This window comes from Hibiscus syriacus, unplaced genomic scaffold, assembly GCF_006381635.1.
Source record: "Hibiscus syriacus cultivar Baekdansim isolate YM2019G1 unplaced genomic scaffold, ASM638163v2 tig00000218_pilon, whole genome shotgun sequence".
NCBI classification, from domain to species: domain Eukaryota; kingdom Viridiplantae; phylum Streptophyta; class Magnoliopsida; order Malvales; family Malvaceae; genus Hibiscus; species Hibiscus syriacus.
In genome coordinates this window covers 1,177,950-1,195,560 of record NW_024061774.1, presented here as the reverse complement: position 1 = coordinate 1,195,560, position 17,611 = coordinate 1,177,950, and the positions used below count along the sequence as shown (strand labels likewise).

The 17,611-nt window shown below is 35.9% G+C and overlaps 2 protein-coding genes across 3 annotated transcripts; one reads left to right on the top strand and one right to left on the bottom strand.

Moving 5' to 3' along the window:
* The first annotated feature begins 1,061 nt into the window (after positions 1-1,061).
* LOC120150009 lies at positions 1,062-1,778 on the top strand. Its single transcript, XM_039162740.1, has 2 exons — positions 1,062-1,228; positions 1,446-1,778. Exons 1-2 carry the CDS (start codon positions 1,134-1,136, stop codon positions 1,684-1,686), a joined length of 336 nt encoding a protein of 111 aa, XP_039018671.1. The 5' UTR covers positions 1,062-1,133; the 3' UTR covers positions 1,687-1,778.
* Positions 1,779-4,405: 2,627 nt separating this feature from the next.
* On the bottom strand, positions 4,406-8,010 carry LOC120154736 (probable 1-deoxy-D-xylulose-5-phosphate synthase, chloroplastic). 2 transcript variants are annotated; one of them, XM_039166422.1, is made up of 11 exons: positions 7,945-8,010; positions 7,705-7,866; positions 7,286-7,414; positions 7,003-7,167; positions 6,752-6,902; positions 6,316-6,587; positions 5,953-6,226; positions 5,515-5,822; positions 5,119-5,400; positions 4,736-5,020; positions 4,500-4,655 (listed from the first exon to the last, which is right to left on the bottom strand). In XM_039166422.1, exons 2-11 carry the CDS (start codon positions 7,843-7,845, stop codon positions 4,500-4,502), a joined length of 2,163 nt encoding a protein of 720 aa, XP_039022353.1. In that variant the 5' UTR covers positions 7,846-7,866; positions 7,945-8,010. The 2 variants fall into 2 exon arrangements, with proteins under 2 accessions (XP_039022408.1, XP_039022353.1); XM_039166477.1 differs by lacking the exon at positions 7,945-8,010 and having other exon boundaries at positions 4,406-4,655; positions 7,705-7,845.
* Positions 8,011-17,611: the final 9,601 nt, after the last annotated feature.

The window sequence follows — 17,611 nt, the reverse complement described above, 5'->3', positions numbered from 1 at the left end:
TTCAATTAGGGGAATCTAGGGGAAGAGATCTTAATTATCAAACTAAAAATTCGGTTCCAATTTCATTGGAGAATTGTTTTGTGGGTAAATTTCTCGCAGAGGTTCGATTAACTTACAGGTTATAAAGGTTATTCTTGCGAACGTCTGGCATCCGATAGGGGGCATATCCATCTCTGAACTGGGGAAGGGTAGATATTTTTTTCAATTATACCACGAGGTCAACGCGAACAGATTAAAATAAGGACCATGGTATTTCAACTCTTACCTAATGATTTTGCACCGATTGACTGACGGTAAGGACTCGATGATGGTGGCCCTTGACAGGGTGGATTTTTGTTTTCTTATCAATGATCTCTCAGTGGGTTACATTTAAGAACATGTAGCAAAGCAATTTGGGAGTTTTATTGCCACGTTTGTTGAATATAATGCAAAGGCGATCAATTTTATCGAGTTTCTGGTTAAGGGAAGAACAAGAAGGACGAAGCGGTGGGTGGAGAATACGTTCTAGTCTTTCATGGGTCCTTCAGGCCAGGGAGGCTGTATGGTATTGTAATATCGATGGCAGAAGAAGACAATACGCTGGAGAAGCAGGAGAGTGTGCAGAGACAAATGAGTGATCCAGTGACTCCAAACTTGTCTATTGAAAACATAATCGGAGACCTTAAGATATCGACATGCCTGTCACCTTAGGCTGGTCGGAAGCCATGAAATTACTTAGTTGGAACGTCCGAGGTTTGGGGAAGCCTCAGACGACTCGTCGTCTCTAGCATATTCTGAGAGACGTTAACCCAACTGTGGCTTTTTCCATGGAAACAAAGTTGTAGAAACACTGATCTCATCGTTGAGTGAAGGACCCACTTGCTTACATTATCCACAAAAACGGAGAAACCTCTACGCCGGCGCTCCTCTACCCTGCTAACACTCCCGAACGCCCTACTCCTGCCTGACTTTTCGCCTCCCATCGTTATATTTGGTCAAAGAATTTAGAGCTTATATTTGGTCAAAGAAAGAACCACCCTCAAACAAAGGAAGCCAACCAAATTATTTACTGGTGTAGATTTGTTGGCATTGTACAAGAAAAAGATAATATGAGATTTAGAAAGTTGGGGCAAAGAGAACTATGAAGTTGTCAGATGCTGATCAACAAGTACAACATTATAGAGCCTAATTCTCAGTTTTTATGGATCCAAGTGTTGTATTTGTGTTCAGAAACACTGGAAAGGTGCACGTAAAGGGCAATATTTTAATCCGTTGATTTGTGCAAGGATGCTAGTAAAAGTTGTCATTGGAAGAAGGCTTGCCTTGGGATGAGTGGAAATACTCCTTTTATACTTGCCTTTTAATTTTGCTATATGAACTGAATATGTCTACTTGCCTTGACAGTCATTGCATGTGTTAATTATTAGTTTTTCATGCATTATGTTCTCACCTGAAACGGGATCCAGGGATCAGAGAGGGAGAGATTATCACCGCTCCCCCAGGCGATCTAGATCAATTTCACAGGATCGTGCTGTGAGAGATGACTACCGGTCTCCCAGTCAGCCCAGATCCATGTCAAGGGATCGTGGGGCGAAAGATCATCATCGTTCTCCCAGGCGATCTAGATCTGTTTCACGGTCTCTTTCTCCGCGTTCTCCACATGGTGAGAGGGAATACAGAACCAAGCAGAGGTCCCAGGGAGAATGATCAGAGTCCACATGAGGAGAAAGATCATGTGCGCAGCAGGTCAAAGAGTCCAAGGCGTGTCAGTCGTAGCCCTTCAAGGCCTGTTCAGGGTCCATGAGGTATGCGCCTTCCAACATTCTATTATATCCTTAATTATTATATTTTGTTTTAATTATATATATAAAGTATGTCATGTGTTTCTTATATATGGGTATTTTATATAGTTTTAAAATTATTAGATAGTAATTTTAAAAGATTTTTGTGAAGGTTGATATGTGTAATAGTCTCTTAAATTGTTGGAATGCAATTCTGTAAATCATTATTATATCCTCCTCGATTTTATAATGAATTATATTATTTTTAACGAATTTGATTCTATATGATTGCTTAGGCTTTTTTTTATGATCTATTGTCTTTACATATGACTTCGAATCTAGTATATATACTTTCAATCAATTCTAGCCGTTTGGGTAGTTGTAGGAATAAATAAAGTCGTCGTAAGAAGTTTTCTTGTAATAAATGTTTCTTAGACGCTTGGAGTATCAATACTCGAGCTTGAATATCGGTACTCTCTGCATTAATAATAAAAATGTAGTCGTTGTGGAAATAAGGGTATTGGTATAAATAGAGTATCGATACAAAAATACCTTCCTGGAATTTGTAAAACAAAATGAGTATCAATACTGTCATGAGCGATATCAATACTATTGTGGATTTTTAAGCTTTTAGCATCAACATTGGATCACTACCACATGAACATTATCAATAATATTCTTCTCGTATCAATACTATTGTGCTTAAAAATATAGTTGTATGGTATTGTGCCTCTTCATATTATAGTTTAATAAATCAGGCTTAATACATTTTTACGTCTCTAAATTATGTTTCAAATTGACTTTTGGTGCTTAAAGATTTTTCGTTAAAAAAAGATGCTACTTTTTTTTCTCTATTACACTTTTAGGTGTTTAATGTTAAAAAAATCGTTAAATGACACGTGTCATATTTAAAATTTTTAAATATTTTTTTTATTTTTAAAAAATAGAAAAAATATAAACGTGACATGTATCTCTTAACGGATTTTTTTAACGATAAACCCTTAAAAATATAACGGAAAAAATGTTAAACATTTATTTTTAACAAAAAAAAAATCTTTACAATCTAAAAATCAATTTAAAATATAATTTAGCTACCTAGTGTTTTAAGTTGATAGGACTGGAGGAATAAAACCATTACTCATTGGATTTTAAAGACCTTTATTATCAATAATTGTTCTTTCTTTTAGTATTATGTCAATTGACTCCAACGTGTCGATCTCAATTTCCACCATCATTTTATTAACTTTGTCTCTTCTTCTTCTTCTTTTCCCTATTTCTTTCTTCTTTAGGAATAAAAACAAATCCAAATTAATTGGGTCTGAAAGTTGAGTCATGGGCCAATTTTCTCTTTTTATTCTTTAGATTATTTTAACTTTTAATTCCCACAACATGTCATGCCCCGGCAACTTCTTTGTTGAGGGAATATGTGTCAGTTGCATAATAAACTGATTAAAATTTGGGTTAAAGGTGTTTTCTCCATTTATTTTAAAAATTCACCAACATGACTTTTGAATTCTCTAATTGTTTTAACATCATCCTTTGATCAAAAAAATATCCTTGCCATTATAATATTGAAATAACAGCCTATATTCCCTTATATTAATAAAGAATTATCGTTTTAATTTTAATACATTAAACTATGAATTCAATCCCGAATCTCCTTTTATAAAATAGTAGACTCCGATGCCATGGACAAGTATTTTGTTTCTCCACTGCCAATTTTCATGGTTCCTGAACTAGTCTTCTTTATTCTATTTAATGTGATCTCTTTCTCCTTTACCAAACCCACATTCATTGGGAGTGATGGGTCAATTCCATTTTTTTAATTACTGTTATTATTATTAAATGTCTTTTTGAATGACAACTCCCTTTTGCTCAATGCTCTTGTTGAAGAATGTGTCATCAATTGCTTACTCCTTCAAGTCTAAAATTACCTCTTTTCTCTCTTCCTAATCCTAATGTGGCCCTCTCCTATAAACATCTTACCAACTTGGGTATTTATATGCGTCTAAACTATTACACATAGAGATACCCAAGTTGCACATGGTGCCTAAACTATTAATTTGAGTTCATTTTAGTACCTAAATTTTTATCTTTTTTTCAAAGTCATATATGACCTTTAGTTTAAATAAAATTCTCAAAATTACCAGAGCATGACATGTGTCAATTAATGGAATTTTTTAACGATTGTTAACGCCCGAACACCTAAAATGATAACGAAGAAAACATTAGGCACCTAAAATGATAACGGAGAAAACGTTAGGCATCGAGATGAGTCAAAAAATAGTTCAGGCACCTAATCGAAAAAAATGGCATAGTTTGAGCACTCATTTTGATATTAAGCCTTAAAAAGAACCAAGATTAAATTGACAAAATATTACATGTACGGAGTTAAATTTATTGATTTGTTTTAAACAAAACCCAAATTATAGAATATATAAATTTTAATAACAGATTATTTTTATTATATTATTATTATACCGAATCACATCAATTGTAATATTTAGGTGGGAAAGTGACCCATTTGTTATGTTTTACATAATTAAGTGATCCGGAGTGCATTTTACCCATAAAAAAAACAGCCAGTGTAGAAATATGGACAGTTGTTTGGTAACACACTAAATATTTATGGTAAAGCTGTATCATTGCTATATATATAAACTATCATTCATCTGAAATGAAAGCCAAAGGAAAGGGAAATTTCTATACAGAAAATGAAATTTAAGCTGAAGAATTTCTTCAGTTTCTGGACACGATCTCAAGAGCCTCTCTCTTCTGTCCAAGCACATTGAACACTGTTGCTGCGATGTGCGATGGGGTCAGACCAGCTTCAGCCAACTGGTCGGCCGACGAGCCATGGTCGATGTATCGATCCGGAAGAACCACCGGTCTCCACTGCAAAGAAACGAATTATTAAAAGGCCATATCAGCTTCTAATTATGAACGTTCGAATTCCTGATATTTGATTTGCATACCTTTACTTTGCCATCAAGAAGACCATCGAGAGCTAGAAACTGTACCACATGAGAACCGAAGCCTCCGATCGACCCTTCTTCGACTGTAATAAGAACTTCATGCGATTTTGCCAGTCCCCGGATTAGGGAATGATCCAATGGTTTACAAAATCGTGCGTCCGCAACAGTTGGCTTTAAGCCGTGGGATTCCAATAAGGAGGCAGCCGCTAAGCAGCTTTGAACTGCAGTTCCATAGCCTAATAGTGCCACTCTGTCCCCTTCAATCAGTACCCTTCCTTTGCCGATCTGTAAGGACATTATATGCATTTCAGATTAAGTTGTCAGTATGTTTAGTCTTTGCGTATTTACAAATAGGAATATGTACATATTTGATCGAAAGTCACCTCAAGAGGAACCCCTTTGTTCCCTGGCGGCAACTGAACTCCGATCCCATTTCCTCTTGGGTAACGGAAACAGCTAGGACGGTCGTCTATGGCTGCAGCAGTGGCAACCATATGAAAAAGTTCAGCCTCATCGGAAGGAGCCATTACAACCATGTTGGGGAGGCATGCCATGAAAGTGACATCAAAAGCCCCACAATGTGTCGGACCATCTGAGCCAACAAGGCCAGCTCTATCCATTGCAAATCTTACAGGCAGCTTCTGCAGGTCAACATCATGTACAACCTGTTGCAGCAAATCGACAAAATCGTTTATGAATTCAAAATGTAGATGTTTAACATACACAGATTATTAATCTTTTACAATTCGAAAAAACGAAAGGTAGCGTTGGTAGCTTACCTGGTCATAAGCCCTTTGCATGAATGATGAATAGATTGCACAAAAAGGTTTCAAGCCTTCACAAGCCAACCCTGCAGCAAAGGTTACAGCATGTTGTTCGGCAATCCCTACATCGAAACATCTTTGCGGGAAACGGTGGAGGAAGAGGTTTAATCCAGTTCCACCTCCCATTGCAGCATGAATGGCAACGATATTTTTGTCTGCCTCAGCTTCTGCAATCAAAGCCTCCGCTAAATATGTAGTATAAGACTGGGTAACAGAACTGCCTTTGAATTGCTTTCCGGTTGCCGGATCGAACTTCACCACTCCTGACAAAAGAAAGCCAAATACAATTTATTCTCTTTTGTTCCCTAAACTAAGGTCATAATTCGAGATTGGTGAATGAAATCGTATGAAATGACAACTCTTCTAAAATTGGCTTATTGGTGTGCATGTTACCATGGTACTTGTCATTAGCTCTCTCTGCATATGGATAACCTCGGCCTTTCTCGGTGACAACGTGGATCAAGACCGGACCCGTTGTTTTAGTAGTCTTAACCTCTTTGAGAATAGAAACTAAATCATCGATGTTGTGGCCATCAACAGGTCCAATATAATAGAGTCCAAGTTCTTCGAAAAGTGTTGATCTGGAACCACTTATCATCCCACGAGCATACTCATCAACTTTTGCAGCCAGTTCGTGCATGGGCCCACCAATTTGCTTGGTAACTCCCTGCAATAAAACCAAATTCGGTTCAAGTTAATTTTAGTTTCCGGGCAAAATTAATATTAGTTTCTCCGGGTTTCTTCCTTTCTATTTACCTTTGCAACCTCTCTCAATTCTCTAAGAGGCCTGTTTGATTGCAGCCTACTGAGGGCACTGCTCAAAGCTCCCACAGGCGGTATAGGTCCGTCGAGAGTGGCAGTTGGCAGAGAAACTTGTTTATTGTCGTTAAGAATAACAATCATATCAGAATCCAGGTATCCGGCATTGTTCATTGCTTCGTAAGCTTGTCCTGCGGTCATTGCACCATCACCTATGACAGCAACTACATGTTTCCTTTCACCTTTCAGATCCCTTCCCACAGCCATTCCTGTCCACCCGAAACATTGAGAAAATTAAATCTTCAAAGGCCAAGTGGAACTCGATTTGCATAACAGTATCAAAAATAGAATCTCACCATATCGAAAACCAAACGATAGTTCCATATACAGCAAAAATTGCATTTTAGCAGTGGAACAAGGTTTAGATGAATACCCAAGCCAGCCGAGATTGTGGTTGAACTGTGACCAGTTCCGAAGCAATCATATTCACTCTCTGATCGTTTCGTGAATCCGGCCAATCCATTAGTTTGCCTCATGGTATGCATCTTATCTCTTCTCCCAGTCAAGATTTTATGAGGGTAAGACTGCAAACCATACCAAAAAAGGACCAATTCACATCAGAAACACCATTCCTATTTCACATGCATGAAAGGAAACGAAGCAAAGCAAGAACCGAAACCGAACCTGATGACCAACATCCCATAATATCTTGTCTCTAGGGGCATTAAAGACGTAATGAAGAGCCACAGTGAGCTCAACCACACCAAGGCTTGACCCCAAGTGACCCCCAGTTTTCGAAACGTTGAAGATCACATCAGACCTCAGTTCATCAGCTAGTTGTTTCAATTCCTGCATGTAAAGTTCCCATACACACACATATATATATATACGATAAAAGAGATGATCTCATAATAAATGATGGAAAGCAAGGGCAAAAACATGTTTTTTTTTTTTTATGTTTTTATACCTTGACAGAGAGATTTTTCATGTGAATTGGATAGTTTATAGTGTCCAAGAGAGGAGTTGCTGGCCTTGAGGAGTAATATTCACCTCCTTCTGATAGTGATGCATAAACCCCACCTGGCCTTTTCTTCACCTTTTAACAAATCAACACAAAAACAAACAACCATTTTTTTCAATTTATACATATTTTTAACTGGAACCTAAGAATCAATTGTATTCAAGTCAAAAGAAAACCCAAAACAAAGACTAGATTATATAAAATGAGAAAGAACGAAAAAAGATAGATTTTTTTTGGAAGGCTATCCCTTTCTTAAAACTAAACTTTATTCAAACAAAGTTATCAGAGAACAACTTTGAAATCTAACAAACAAACAAACAAAATCCAGTTTTCTTTTTCTCTCATATTTAATTCTTCAAATGAACCTGATTTAGCTTAAGCAATGGGTGGAAACCCAGATCTGATCCACCAAGCAAATGAGAAGCAAAAGGAGTGGACTTTTGAGGTTCTGAGGCAGCAGCACAGCAGCTGATAATGGCAGGAAATGAACATGCACAAAGAGCCATAGCCAAAGAAAGGCTAAACAACTTCAAAGAGCACTGAAGTATTCTTATAAACTATTGGCTTTGAGTTCAAAATGAGAAAAACCCAGAAAAAGTATCCACCAAGTGAGTGCAAGAATGATAGGTGGTGGAACAACAAGATTTATAAACAAATGCGTTACCCACTGTAGCACTGTCTTTGTCACTGTGTTCTGCTTGATGGTAAGTGGAGGACTAAATTGAAAACCTGGGGCTAAATGTAAAGGGAAAGGTAAATTACGTGGTTTGAATGATTAAAGAAAATAGGAATAAATGTTATGAATTAATGTTATCGTAATCACCTCAAATTATTGGAATATGTAAATGAAAAAATTAATGAAATTTTCACCAAGGAAACCCCAAAACTATTTATTTTAATTATGGATAAATCAACTGTTCTTCTTAATTTTTAGATCTGCATTTGATTATTATTACAGAGATGGATAAGAATGGAAATAAAATTTTATATTATAAAAAGAAATTATATAATTTTAAGGATAAGTTTATAAAATATTACAAATAAAAATAAATTATAATTAAAAATATAAAAAATTAAATTATAAAAAAACTTAAAATTTTTACGACGATGGAATCCGCGTCAATTCGATCTATCAGTACTGTTACAAGATTGAAGTTGAAGTGGCAGGTCGTTTTTTTAATGGGCCACGTAGATGAAAAATGGCAAAAAGGATATATTACAAAGAAGATGGCGATTTTACCGAAATATCATCATGACTAGAAATAATTACTTAACAGGCATCCTTTCTCTTAATTTTATCAATTTAGCACCTTTTCTGACAAAACATAAATGATGCAGGGTTTCGTCCGAGCTGGAGTAACGTCATGAAATGCACGATGGTCATCCGCACCTTATCCGAGCTGGCGCCACGTAATGATAGGCGCGGATCGCCAGTCGCTCTTTTCTAGGTTATTGACACGCGTCAGTAAGACGCGTATCACCATCCGTGCCTTCCATTAATTCCCCAACTGTTCACACCTCCCACATTTATGAGAAATCTGTCTAAACCCCCTCTCTTCTTCCTATAAATACCTCATCCCCTCTTCATTCAAACACAAACCAAACACAAGCATCCAAATCCTCTCAAAGCTCAAATTCTATTAATAAGGTAACAAAAGAGAAAATAACTTTAGTGACCGAAAATGTCTTATAATATACGATTTTAACCAACTTTTTTTGGATTTGCAAAAATAACCAACAAATTCGCAACGCGAACTCCTATTTCGTAATACAGTGTCCAAATTCGCGTTGCGAATTTGGAATTCGCAACTCGAACAGTTGCAAATTTGGAATTCCTAACTCGAATATGAAAATTTTCGCAACGCTAATTACCGATATATGTAAACACAACTATTCGCAACGCGAATTTCGCAAATCGAATTCGCCAATTTCGCAACTCAATTACAGATATAGGTAAAAATGGTAGAAAAAATCCGGTAAAAATCTGAATTCGACAATTTGAAAACTGAGTTGCGAATTTGGCAAATTCGTGTTGTGAAATGTAAAATATCGCCTCTTAAAGAAAAAAATAAAGGACATAAAATGCATTGGAGTAGTTTTCAACCTGGGACATCCCAATTGCTAAGTCCACGTATGAATCACTCAACTAAACATACGCCTGTAAATAAATTGAAAAAACGCGAACGAGGGTATGTTCATGTTCGTTCGTTCGTTCGTTTAACTTTAACCAAACAAACGAACTGTCGAAATGATTTTTTCTTTAAGATGCAAGATTTTACATTTCGCAACACGAATTTGCCAAATTCGCAACTCAATTTTCAAATTGGCGAATTCGGATTTTTGATCAGATTTTTTCTACCGTGTTTACCTATATCGGTAATTGAGTTGCGAAATTGGTGAATTCGATTAATGAAATTCGCGTTGCATCTTTGGTAAACAAAAGAAAGTCAGCTTTGAAAAAATTGGTAAGACACCCAAGGCTGAAAAGTTAGAGTTGGTTCATACTGATGTATGGGAACCATCTCCAGTTCCATCTCTTGCAGGCTCATTATATTATGTCACCTTCATCGATGATTCTACAAGGAAGGTGTGGATTTATTTTCTGAAGAAGAAATCAGAAGTCTTTGATACCTTCAGAAAATGGAAGGCCATGGTGGAAAATGAGACTGTTCTGAAAGTCAAGCGGTTGAGGTATGACAATGGAGGTGAGTACAAAAATTGTAGATTCAGAGATTTCTGCGCAAAAAATGGGATCAAGATGGAAACAACAGTTCTCATGACACCGCAACAAAATGACGTAGCAGAGCGCATGAACAGAACTCTGAATGAACGTGCCAGAAGTATAAGGATACATGTCGGATTGCCCAAATTTCTATGGGCTGAAGCTATCAACACTGCAGCTTACCTGATCAACCTTGGGCCCTCAGTTCCTTTGGATGGAAGAATACCAGAGGAAGTTTGGAGCAAGAAAGAAATAAACCTTTCACACTTAAGAGTGTTTGGTTGTATTTCTACAATTTGCGAAATTCGCGTTGTGAATAGTTGTGTTTACCTATATCAGTAATTAGCGTTGCGAAAATTTCCATGTTCGAGTTGCGAATTTGGAAATTGTGTTGCGAATTTGATATCGCGTTGCGATTTTGTTGGTTATTTTTGCAAATACAAAAAAAGTTAGTTAAAATCGTATATTATAAAGCATTTTTGGTCACTGAAGTTATTTTCTCAAAAATTTATTGTATTATAATAAATTAATAATTTATTATTTTATTAAATTTTATTATATTAATTTTTTATTAATTTTTGCGGTTATAAAATGGAAAGCGGTTTGCTACGTTTAAATGGACATTATATCTCGAGGCATTTTGCTGATATGGTAACAATTTTAAATTTTATTTTAATTTTAATTATTTTTAATATTTTATTTATTTAATTTGTTTAGTATTAGTTTATATTTTAATTTCTACAATATTTATTAAATTAGGATAGAGATCGTATATTAGATCCCTTCATTCGTAATCTTAAGTTAGAGATACCTACTTGTGTATGGATGTATTTAGTCGAGGCTATATTCGGTTACGTAGCAAAATATGAAGGGCACTGTAACCTTGAATCCAATCTTATTTTTGCATTGGTTGAGCGGTGAAGACCAGAGACACACACATTTCATCTTCCGTGTGGAGAGTGTACAATTACGTTGGAGGATGTTTTCATGCATTTGGGGCTTCTGGTAGATGAGGATGTGATTTCTGGGGTGGCGCATGGTGGCTGACATTCATTGTGCGAGGAGTATCTTGGAGGTGTCCCGCCTAATTTCAACGGTGGTCGAATTCCGTTAAATTGATTGAATATAACTTTCAAGCATTTGAGTTGCGACACCTCCGAGGAGCAAACTAAACTATATGCACGTGCTTGCATACTACAACTCATAGGAAGGCTCCTGATGCCGGAAAAATCGCGTTCATTGTATGTGGTTGCGTCATCTCACATATTTTTATCATGCTGGCATATTGAGTTGGGGCTCTGTAGTTTTAGCACCATATCGGCAGATATCTCCTTCTGCTCCAGTCTTGGATATGGTATCACATGCTCTTTTTATATCTAGTGGTGAAAATCATGTTGGTCTTCCCGCTATTATTGAGGTAATTACAATACTGATTTCGTATATTAGTAATTTTATTTAGTATATAATAAAAATTATTTCATTGAATATGTGGTCAAGTGTAAGAAAAGATCATCAGGATTTACCTGATGAATTGGAAGACATTCTACTAAGTGATTAGAATGTTGACACAGAGGTATGCATTTAAATAAAAAATATATACTTTTAATTATCGTTATATAATTAGATTATTATTTTGATAAGAATTATATATATTTGTTTTAGTTTCAATGGGCTCCTTATTGTACTGAAGATATGAGGATTTGCATCCCACATCACTTAAGAGTCCCATTAGATGTCTGGATAGCGGTGGTCCCTCTGATAAGTTATGTTATTGTCGAGTGGCATCTCACTGATCGTGTGCTCTGCCAATTTGGTTTTGTACAATCTATTCCGGAAGCACCTAAGAATCTCGATAATTTACATATCATTGATAGACAGGGCAAAAAAGAAGTCGACTTGATGCTGAAGCATTATGAGTGGGTAATGATATGGGAAGATCGACGTGGGCGCATTCCCCGTACAAAAACCATTTATGTGGATCATTACTCGGCTATGGATGGTTATTATAAGTGGTTCAACAGGAACAGGAAACTGTTCCTACTTTTCGAGGAATCACGAGGCGGGAGCATTCATCGACGTCGATAAAGACGTCCACCGTCATAACATTATCGTCCCCCGACTCGTGGATGGAGAGTAGGTATTTCCGGGTCGTCCTCAGCTACAGCACCGGAACCTTCACAACAACCACTGTCTATATCGTTGTACATTCTACAGCCGTTTCAGATGGTACCGCAACCATTTCATATGCCACTGCAGCCAGGTCAGACTCCACCCCTTCCATACCAAATGCTGCCACCGCCGTAGAGTTATATGACCCCTCATAGCGGATATTATAATTCCATGTTTGTAGATCCAACTTAGGGTTCATATGTTGGTTATTTGGCGGGTGAAGCTTCACCACATGCACAAACACCTCATGTACAATTTTTGCACTCATAAATGTCGGTCTTTTCGTAGTTTTCACAATTTTCTATGAGCAGTGGGATAATCAGTCATACACCTTCAGGGTCCTTAATCTATGGAGGTGATACATCATCATTCGTCCCTCATCAACAAAATGTATCTGCTCTTGATGATGATGATGATGATGGTGATGATAATGATGATGAGAGTGAGGAGTCAGAACAAGTTATATGAAGAAATCCTCCTCGACACAGATAGTCATCGCCCTGCGGAACACATTCAAGACGCAAACATCGATAGAGTCATACACTTCATTATTTTTTATTTAATTTTTTATTTACCAACAATTGTAAATTTTTACTTAATTATTTAATTATTATTTATTTTGGTTTTTAATTTTTTATTACTTAATTATTCAAATGTTTTTTATTATTTAATGTTTTTAATTTTTTTATTGTATCGTTTTCTTATTTAATTAATCGGTGATGCTCAAATGAAATTAACTGAAAGTAAATTAAAATTAAATTACATAAACTTAGATTTCATAAACAACAACTACATCAAGCACAACATCAACGGTTACTTGATGACAAAAGAGATGAACATTTTTTCTTATTGTGTTCTAGGTTTCTACAATGCCCATCTTTTGTTTTCTCTGGATGTCTCCCTAATATCCATATCACAATGAATTCGTGTGGATTTTAGACGACCGGGCTCCCTCAATAAAGACAAATTTGGTACAATCGAAAGCCAATTCTGAACCTTATTAGAGTCTTTCTCATTACCTATGGGGGGAACTCAAATTCATATACCTTAAACACTTCTAAAAGTCGGTATATGGGATCCACAAAACGGTTATAGTCCTAACGGGTATGCGAGCAAGCTGCTATGACATGAGAGCATGGATACTTCAGAGCTTGAAAAAGCCCACAGTCGCACCATCTGTCTCGTAGATTAACTCTGAACGAGTTAGCTTGAATCTCTTGAAGAGGTCGTGGGATCTTTGTGACACGAAATAATTTATGGGTTCTAAAGAAGCTTGTTACAGACATTCTATTTGATGCAACAATTCTTTTTTGTAGATCTGTAATTAATCTTGGGTGATAGACATGACCGTTTTGCATCCAAGTTTGAGCTTGTCCCCCAAGCTTGGCAAAATGCGCTCCCAAATGAAAATCTATCGTTTTTACCAAAGCTGTTACTAGTAAATGGCGTGTCACCTTTAAGGTCGAATTGATAGCCTCATCCAAGTTGGTTGTCATGTATCCATATCGATATCCACCATCATATGGATTTGTCCACATTTCTTTGTTGATAAGGCTGATGTAATCGTATCATTCCTCGTTCTTTCCTCGCAACTCTTGAAGCATGAACTCAAATGTTTCAGGTAGTAGTTCGTAACCTGAGCATCAAATGTAGAACTTACTAACTTTGTTTCCATAAAAAATGAAAATGATCGAGAAATAAAAACTAGCATTTTGACATACTAATATGCACAAGTAATTGGCGCTTATCATTCTTCTTGAATCTTCCATGATAATTTGTAGCAATGTGTTGGATACAGTTTGGACATAGGGTGGTTGCCACATAAGACCCAAAGAATCCATTTTTGTTTTTATCCCAGCTCCGCGATCTGAAATGACATAGATTTTTCCCCTCGTGAATATGTAAGCGTAAGTTTCTGAGGAAAAAAAACCCAAAAATATGTATCTTCTCCTTCAACAAGGGTAAAAGAAACTGGAAGTATGTTGCGATTACCATCTTGGACTACTGTCAATAGTAAAACTTGTTTGTATTTTCCATACAAGAATGTCCCGTCGATTTGGACCACGGGCTTGTAATATTTCACAGTATTAATGCACTATGGGTAAGTCCAAAAACCCCTGTAGAATTGACATCGATTGCGAAGTACTCGATCATTGTGGTATACAAGGCAAGTTTCGAAGTCAATAATTATCCCATGATTCAATCTGCGTACTACCCTAAACCAACTTGGTCGTTCGTTGTAAGATGCATCTCATTCACCGTGAAGTTTTTTAATGGCATTTTGCTTTGCCTTTTATGCTTTCTTGTATGAAACGGTATACCTATAATACGATTGTATAGCTGAAATCAACACAACAATAGTAATATGAGAGCTTTCTTTTACCATGGCCATGATGGCTTGACATACAATATCGGAGTCCAAGTTAGGATGATCCTAGTTGATCCCTCCAGCACAACATGTGTGAGGACCGTTGTATATCGTTAGTTCCCATATATTATTTGTCCTCTTCCTTTTCGATATGTGAACCATCCAATTGCATCATTTATCACGTTGGACACAGTGCCAGACATACTTTTCAGTGGTAGAATGGTCAACTCTGGACTGAACAAAATTACGACTGTTGTAATTCTTAATTGCCATCATCATTTAATTTTTTGCATAGAAACTTCATTCCTTTATATAACTCACCATCATTGACTGATGAGTTAAATATGTAGTCACCGACATTAGGCATATCCATAAATTATAGCTTGTACATTGCATCGTAGTTAGTTTCATACATGTGTGCTGGAGGTTCAGTGTGTACCGTATTTCTGGAACTTCATCTACATCATCATCATCGGAGTCTATGTTGAATTGCGGTGATTCTAGCTGAACGAATAGTTTAGTCTCAGCACCATCCCCACCTGGCGCACAAAGAGGTTCTTCTAGTGGAGATGAGGGTTCTCCCACGATGTCGACATTTAGGTCGAACAAGCTGGTAGTTGCATGTCTTCCCTTTGACCTTGAAGGCATCTCGACATTAAGGTCGAAGAAACTCGCAGTTGAATGCCTCCCCCTGGAGCTTGAAGGTCTCGTGTCAAATTGGCAGATGAATGACTTCCCCTTGAACTAGACGCGATGTTGACATACGAATTGTTTGTGAAGCCACCTCGGTACAGATCGTAAGAAGTTGTTAATGAATATCTCCTCATTGAACTTGATGGGATGTCATCATGATGTAGATTTCCCATTAACGAGTTAAATCATTACATATTACTTGAGTTGGGATGTCAACTTGATCAGCTTGTTGAGCCAGCCCATAGTGGGAGCATAATGGCATACCACGAACAGCGCGTGCTTCAATAAATTTCGTATACATCTCTGTATCGACGTCTGAATAATGATTTTGAGAATCAACCATCATAACAACATCGTCATCGTTGGATAGTTCGAACGTTGTATAAGTTAATGGAAATACTGCGGTTGAAAATTTGTACTGAAGTGAGGACAATCTTCTAGTACTTCCAACATGAACTTTCCTTGAAATTTTCGTTATCAGCTCCTCAAAAGTTATGTTTCTCTTGAAGGATATTTTGACAGAATGATTTGATGCGAAGACGACGTCGGTTTCATCTTCCCAAATTTATCCATCATAGTAAACAATAGTTGAAATACGCGTCATTCTGAGAGTTTGAATGATTAAGAGTCTTATATTTGCAAAAATAATAGCTGAAATACGCCTAATTAAATAAATAGTATATGAATTAAAATATAAACTAATAAAAAAATTAAAAATTTTCACAGTAATTTAAATAATATATTTTATATTGTTACCATATCGGCAAAAATATCTTGAGGTATGATCCCACTTTCCAATTTTGCAACCGCAAAAAATAATACAAAATAATTAGTACAATAATTTTTTTTTCAAATATTCATATATAAAATAAATATAATATAATAAAAAACAATTTTACTTACAACAAAAATAGAAGGAATTGATGAAGTAAAAATAGAATGAATTGATGTGATGATGTTTGCATAGAAGAGGTGTTATTTATAGGGGAGGGGAGAGTGTAAAGGTCGAGCTTTCGATGGAATCAATAGTGAAAGACACATGTCAGAAACCCCACAAAGGCGCGGATAGAGATCTGCGTCTGTCCTTACGTAGCACCAGCTCGGATAATACTCGGATTTGAATCCACACCCTAAATAGTTATTAAGATTTTTGTTACATAATATATCCTAGGTCAACATGCTTAATCTTTGTTAACCAATATCACTAAATAGTGATCACTCATATTTTTGTTATCGTAATATCCTACGTCAACATGCTTTATCTTTATTTATTTTTAATTTTGAAAATTCAAATCTAATTATTTAAAAGAGTATTGATGGATGGTGGGGGAAATCATACATTGATTGAGGTTAGGATGATTTCAAATGACTCGTCATTGGGATATAAATAGGCAAATTAAAGCAATAATGTGTGAGCTGGTCTTTCCCTTTTGGGTCTACAAACGTATTCCAAACAATATTTCCATGATTGAATGTATAACCACAAATCTAATCAAAATGTCACACTTTTAGATTTTGTTGCCAAATATTTGGTATAACAAAATGTTGTGTTTAACATAATTGTCCTTTGCTTTCTATGTTTGAGTTAGATTTTCTCGACACGCGTGTTCAAATTATGATTTTTATTTTAAATTATTTCTTAGACTTTTAAAATTTTTAATTTCATTTTCAAAACTTATGACTCACATTTTAAATTGATTTTCAAACTTTTGAATATCTCAACAGTGTCGGAGATATGTAAGAGCTGGGGAGCCACTGCCCTCCCCACAAATTTTTTATTATTAAAGAATATAAGGACAATTACCTATTTATATCTTTAAATTTTGATTTATTTTTATTTTGCCCCCCTTTTTTTTGTTGTTAATTATACTTTACCCCCTTGAACAAAAATCCTGACTATTTCCCTGCGTCTCAAATTCATCTTTAAACTATGACCCTCATTTTAAATTGGTCTTTAAAATTTTAAATGTTCCAATAACACCCCAAAAAATCATTCAAAAGTTTGGGGTTGAATTTGAAACGTTCAAAATATTAGGAACAATATAGAATGATGATCATAATTTTGGGATGAATTTAAAATTTTCAAAAGTTTGAGAATCAATTTAGAATAAGAATCATAGTTTAATGATGAAATTATAATGGCTAAAGTTTAGGGGAAAAAGTGGCTAACATAAAATTTAAATACATTTACAAATAAGCGGATCAATTTTTAATTAAATGTTTTTTTTGGAAAGGGGGCGTTTTGTATATTATAAATAAGCAGAAACCACACAAAACGCAAAAATAGAATTGAGTCACTCAAATATAGAAACGAGTCTCG